The sequence below is a fragment of the Poecilia formosa genome, unplaced genomic scaffold, assembly GCF_000485575.1.
Source record: "Poecilia formosa unplaced genomic scaffold, Poecilia_formosa-5.1.2 Scaffold593, whole genome shotgun sequence".
NCBI lineage: Eukaryota > Metazoa > Chordata > Actinopteri > Cyprinodontiformes > Poeciliidae > Poecilia > Poecilia formosa.
This window is the reverse complement of record NW_006800532.1, coordinates 121,239-126,662: the sequence shown is the minus strand read 5'-3', so window position 1 is coordinate 126,662 and position 5,424 is coordinate 121,239. Positions and strand designations below refer to the sequence as shown.

Sequence of the window (5,424 nt, the reverse complement as noted above, 5' to 3'; positions counted from 1 at the left end):
AGGTACTGCAGCGCCCCCACAGGACAAGTTAGGTACTGCAGCGCCCCCACAGGACAAGTTAGGTACTACAGCGCCCCCACAGGACAAATTAGGTACTGCAGCGCCCCCACAGGACAAGTTAGGTACTGCAGCGCCCCCACAGGACTAATTAGGTACTACAGCGCCCCCACAGGACAAATTAGGTACTGCAGCGCCCCCACAGGACAAATTAGGTACTACAGCGCCCCCACAGGACTAATTGGGTGCTACAGCGCCCCCACAGGACTAATTAGGTACTGCAGCGCCCCCACAGGACTAATTAGGTACTACAGCGCCCCCACAGGGATATCCTGGTACTGCGCAGTATTACTGTATGTTCTTGTTTTTCCTGCAGACTTTGTGCTGTGGTTGGACGGTTCTGGTCGGGTTCTGCCCATCCGGTCTGGACCCTGTGTCCATCCGTCGTGCATCACCGTAACGACCAAGTCAGCTGCAGGGGCCGTTGCCGCGGTGACCGCAGAGCTACAGTGCTTCTCTCCTTTTACGGCGCCGGAGGATGGCGGCGACCCCTCCAGTCCGGCGGCCAACGGAGCAGGCGGGGCCACGGAGGACAGGGCCTTCAGACCACGTCCCCCAGAGGGCCCCCTGGCCGTCACCGATGGCGGGCCCCTGGACTACGGCCCCTACTACGCTCCCGCGGCGCAGTTCTACACGGGTCTGGCCAAGGAGCCGTCAGTGGAGAGCCAGGACAGCTCCACCCTCAGCAGCCCCCCATCGGACAGTGCCGCCCCGCCCCCCGCTGCTCCGAGGGGCCCCGACTCCCTCTTCCAGTTCTCCATCGGGAAGATTCTGGAGGACGAGGGGTCCGGGGCCACGTCGGAGGTCCAGGGTGCACAGATGGCGGGGTTCTACTCTGAGGGGACTGCCACGACCAGGGCGGACCCAGATGGCCCGCCCCCAGACCAGCGGCACATCCGCAGGTTAGTCCTCGTTCAGTAAATCGATTGTGGACCGCAGCAGAACCGGGCCGGAGCCTCTGATCCCAACCCTTCTCTGTGCAGGGTCATCCTGTCCGTGAACGACAAGTGGCACTACTGCCACAACTCTGAGGTTCTGGTCGGGTCCCGCGCCATGAGGGACCGCCACCTGCGACTGCTGGGCTACGTCATCCTGCAGGTCAGTCCAACCGTCCAGAATCAGAACCAGGCCGATCAGAGGAGTCCAGGTCCGCTGTCCTGCAGGCGTTTCGCCTGAAAGGTTCTGCAGAACACATCGGGTCAGTCGCCTTCAGGACGACGGACCGAGACCTGGAGCGCCCCCCGTCAGCCGGTCATGTGACCCGCCTCTCGTCTCTTGTCCCCTCTCAGCTTCCGTACCACGAGCTGGAGAAGCTGAACGGCATCGAGGAGGTGAAGCAGTACCTGCACCAGAAGCTGCTGGACGTCCCGCTATGACTGCGTCTGTGTGTGTGCGCGCGAGTGTGTGTGAAAGGGGGCGGGGCCAGCGCTCACCTGTCACTCCAACTGGAGAGGGAAGCGCATCCCTGATTGGTTAATAACTCCCATCAGGCAGTGCAGCAGTCTGCAGGTGCGCTGGTGGTGTGAATGGTGTTTTTTGTGGGTGGGGTTCTGTTTTCTAGAGTAATGTAACCATGGTAACCGTGATGCATGAGGGAGTTTTTAAAGCATGTGCCAAAGGTTGGAGGGAAGGTGTGGTTCTTGGGTGAAAGGTCAGATTATTTATTTGTGTATCAGCAGAAGGACAGAAGTTTGTTTATATTCTATCAGCTGAAATGTGTATAAAAGCTGAACAGAACCGAGTCTGGGTCTTTATTTCCACCCATGTCATGTGATCCAAGCCACGCCCGCAGCAGAACCTGGAGCCATTTCCACTGAGCGGTTCGGGTCGGGTCGGTTCTTTAATCAGTTTCCATTATGAAAGCATATTCCTTAGAACCCCGTACCGGATCAACCAGAACCGGACCGACCCGTTCAGTGTAAACTGTTGCAGTGATGAAACCAGACGGTTTGGAAAAAGTGCATTTATTGAGATTCTCTCGGCCTCCGGCTGATTGGAGGTCCAACACTGACTCCGCCCCCTGCATGTCGTCATGTACAAACCCCGCCCACCCAAAAGAACAAACAGGAAGCTGTCATCCTGAAATGTCCATCAGATAAAAACCAAGTAAATATAAACTGATACACTTGTAACAGGCTCCGCCCACTTCCGACAGCACTGCCTCTCATTGGTCTGCCCGGATGACTGGCATAGGAGGAGGCGTGGCCTGCACAGCCTGTCCTCTTCAGTGAGTGGGCAGGGCTAATCTGAGTCCAACTCGCTGGATTCCTCCGAGGAAGATTGGTCGTCATCCTCCTCTTCATCATCATCGTTCTGAGGATACAAACAGGAAGTGGTTAAAAAGGTCCCCATGGTAACTGAACAAGGAGCAGGGGGCAACAGATGGCCTGGGCTCAGTGCCCCCTACTGGCAGTCAACAGAGCAAAGAGGAGGGACAGCGTCCTGCCTCAGGGGGTGGAGCTACAGCTGTCCAGCTCCTCTTTACTTAAACTAGGACAATGCTAGCATCAATGTAAACCTGCTGGATTTAGCTTTGCAGCTAGTTCCATCATCGTGACATCCAAAGCAGCCTGAAACTACAGCAGACTCACCTCATCTTCATCCTCGCTGTCTGAACTTCCTGATGTCTCATCGTCTTCATCAGAGTCTGAGGAACCGCTCTTCTCCTCCTCCTCATCGGAGTCGGACATGTCCTGCTGAGAGTCCCACAAACACAGCGGTTCAGAGCCTGGCAGACCGCACCGAGGAACCAGAGATGCTGATGGTTTCCAGCCTGTGGGGCGTGGTCCTACCTTGGCGCGATATGCCATGGCCCTCTTCCCCACGGCGACCCCTGGGGTCACGGCCCTGGCTCCGCCCACCTTCCCCTTTGCCGTCACACGGACCTTGGCCACGGGGCTAACGGTGGCTTTGGAAGAGCTGCTGCGGCGTTTCTGCCAATCAGAGATAGGCTGAGGGTCAGGTGACCTGCAGGGTGGAAGGGGAAGGGCAGCGGGGTGCGGCGGACTCACCGAGGAGGAGAACTCCTTGTAGACAGCTCGGTCCTGCGGGGACAGCGCCTGTGGAGGACAGGAGAAGTGAGCGGCGGCAGCGGGCTACCTGAGAGCTGGGGGCGGGGCTTACCTTGACCCAGGCCTCCAGGTGGGCCTTGTACTCCACCTGCTGTTCCTCCACCTGCTTCTTGTACTTGTCCTTCTGCGCCTGGCTGAGCTTCTGCCAGCGCTTGCCGATCTCCACCATGCGCTCCTTCAGGCTGAAGTGGTTCAGCTCTCCGTTCGTCAGCAGCTCCTGCGAGAACATCTGGTAGCCGCTCCTGGGGTCAGAGGTCGCACTCAGTGGGGACTGGACAGTCACCAGAACTGGGCCAGTTACCTGCCGGGTCTAGTACCAGCCCGGTTCCAGCCCTGGATAAGAACCAGAACCTGCGACGGCGGTCCCAAACTCACACTGGAGGCTTCTTCGGCTCCCCATCAAACTTGGGCTTCCTCTGGCCGACAGGGGCCGCTCTCATCTCCAACAGCTCCCTCTAGAGGACAGCAGCAGTTAACACACACAGCAGCCAATCAGGACGTAGAGGTCAGGGGTCAGGAGGGTACCGAACCTCGTAACGTTTCTGGTCCTCTGCTGCTTTCTTGATCCAGGGAATTTTCTCCTTCTTCTCCATGGAGCGCCAAGCCGCCTCCATCGCCGCCTGGGCCTTCCTGCGGTCACTCTGCAGGGGTCAGAGGTCAGGTCATCTCTTGTCATGCTGAGCTGCTGCACCCTCCTCCAGTCCCACCCACACTGCCCCTCCCCCACGGCCTCTGACCCGGTACTTGGCCAGGTAATCTCCTGTCACGCTGTGCTGCCACGTCTCCTCGGCCGTTTTCGGCGTCTCTGGCAGCTTCGCTGCCTTCCTGGCGTCCCGCCGCTCTCTGGGCGCTGTGGCTCCGCCTCCAGCTGCTGGCCACGCCTCTGGCTCCCCCTCCCGGCTCCGCTCCTGAAGCAAGACAGAGACTGTGCTCAGTCAGGGCCTCTGGTTCTGGTTCTGGTTCTGGTTCTGGCGGCACCTTGACCGATGGAGACTTGGCTCTGAGTGGGCTGGGAGCCACGCCCGCATTCAGCTTGGCTCCGCCCATTTTCTCCTCCGTCAGGACTCGGTCCCGCTCCTCCTCAGGAAGGCTCTGCAACACAGCGACACGTTACGGCCTGGACTGACCTCTGACCTCTCTATGTGAATGCTACCTGCATGTATCTGACCTCTGACCTCTACCTCGAATTTATCTCATTTGTTCCTATTGTCATGGCAACACATTGCTAGATGTAGTAGTGACTTTATGACCTTGAACATTTCCACTAGCATCAGTGACCAACTAGCTACTACTGTGGTCCTGTTGCCATGACACCATCTGCAGCCTGGTTCTGGTCCAACATGACCTGCTCACAGAGACCAGAACCTGGCCTGGTCAGGGGGCGGAGCCTCACCTCCAGGAAGCGCTGCAGGTCCACGTCGTACTGCTTCTTTTTCTGCAGACAGGAAGTGGTGTTAGAGGCGGAGGGAGCCGGGTCGGTACCGGTCAAGTTGGATCGGGACCGACCTGCTCGCAGCGCTTCTGGAACATGTCCTTCTCCTTCTGGGTCAGCATCTTCCACTGCTTGCTGCACAGCACCATGCGCTCGGTGCTCGGCACGTTCTTCATGTTCACCATCAGCTCAGCGCAGTACAGGGAGTAGCCGTTCCTGCAGGGGTCAGGGGTCACTGGGGGTCAGGTGGCCCAAATGTTGGACCGCATCACATTTGCCATCAAATGATTAGTTGATCCAGGAGTAGTTGAACATGTTGGCCTAATATGTTGTAATTTTCCTACAACATATTTTTGATATGCCAGAACTTATAATTACTTTAAAAATGTACATCTTTTGTTATATTTTTCAACCACAGAGGTCGCCATTTTTTCACCGATAGGTTGATGACGTCATCAGGTCCATTCTGTACTGGAGTCTACAGGGAAACAGGAAGGCTAACTTTACCCCAGTAGTTGTTTATCATATTGCGTTCGACTGGGTCATTTTAGATAATCCCACACTGTGTTGCTATCGGCTGTGATATTTTTTTTTTTAATAAATAAATAAAAATTGACAGTGTTGTGGTCAAGACCACCTAACCCGAGACCAAGACAAGACCAAGGGAAGTCGAGACCGAGACCAGCGCCCTGCACTACATGACAAGATAAAATGTGAAATATGATCAAAATTGCTTCTCAAATTGATCTGAAAGATCCATATTCCCATAAAAACACCTAGATATTAAATACTTAATACATTTTACCAATATTAAAATGAAGTGCTTCCATCTTTATTCTACAATCCGTGGTGGTCTCGTGCCAT

The 5,424-nt window shown here is 56.0% G+C and overlaps 2 protein-coding genes and 1 long non-coding RNA gene across 7 annotated transcripts in view; 1 reads left to right on the top strand and 2 right to left on the bottom strand.

Annotated features, from left to right (window-relative positions):
• The window catches only part of LOC107834351 (uncharacterized), a 13,721-nt gene extending 12,351 nt beyond the window's left edge, over positions 1-1,370 (bottom strand). Inside the window, exon 1 of the long non-coding RNA XR_001660144.1 lies at positions 1,359-1,370. This is a non-coding gene — a long non-coding RNA (uncharacterized LOC107834351). The remainder of the gene's footprint in view (positions 1-1,358) is intronic.
• fastk (Fas-activated serine/threonine kinase) overlaps positions 1-1,798 on the top strand; it is a 6,771-nt gene extending 4,973 nt beyond the window's left edge. The window contains exons 9-11 of the mRNA XM_007541188.2: positions 374-959; positions 1,041-1,155; positions 1,347-1,798. Of these exons, the coding sequence (XP_007541250.1) occupies positions 374-959; positions 1,041-1,155; positions 1,347-1,433 (788 nt within the window). The 3' untranslated portion in view covers positions 1,434-1,798. The remainder of the gene's footprint in view (positions 1-373; positions 960-1,040; positions 1,156-1,346) is intronic.
• Positions 1,799-2,005: 207 nt separating this feature from the next.
• The window catches only part of ubtfl (upstream binding transcription factor, like), a 10,351-nt gene continuing 6,932 nt past the window's right edge, over positions 2,006-5,424 (bottom strand). For 4 of the 5 annotated variants that reach the window (XM_007541183.2, XM_016665518.1, XM_016665519.1 and 1 more), the window contains 11 exons: positions 4,635-4,776; positions 4,522-4,563; positions 4,107-4,220; positions 3,866-4,036; positions 3,659-3,769; positions 3,504-3,583; positions 3,181-3,370; positions 3,069-3,116; positions 2,850-2,990; positions 2,649-2,753; positions 2,006-2,370 (listed from right to left, as the gene is read on the bottom strand). In XM_007541183.2, coding sequence (XP_007541245.1) covers positions 2,299-2,370; positions 2,649-2,753; positions 2,850-2,990; positions 3,069-3,116; positions 3,181-3,370; positions 3,504-3,583; positions 3,659-3,769; positions 3,866-4,036; positions 4,107-4,220; positions 4,522-4,563; positions 4,635-4,776 — 1,216 coding nt within the window. In that variant the 3' untranslated portion in view covers positions 2,006-2,298. The remainder of the gene's footprint in view (positions 2,371-2,648; positions 2,754-2,849; positions 2,991-3,068; positions 3,117-3,180; positions 3,371-3,503; positions 3,584-3,658; positions 3,770-3,865; positions 4,037-4,106; positions 4,221-4,521; positions 4,564-4,634; positions 4,777-5,424) is intronic. The other variant, XM_016665517.1, reaches the window with a different exon arrangement.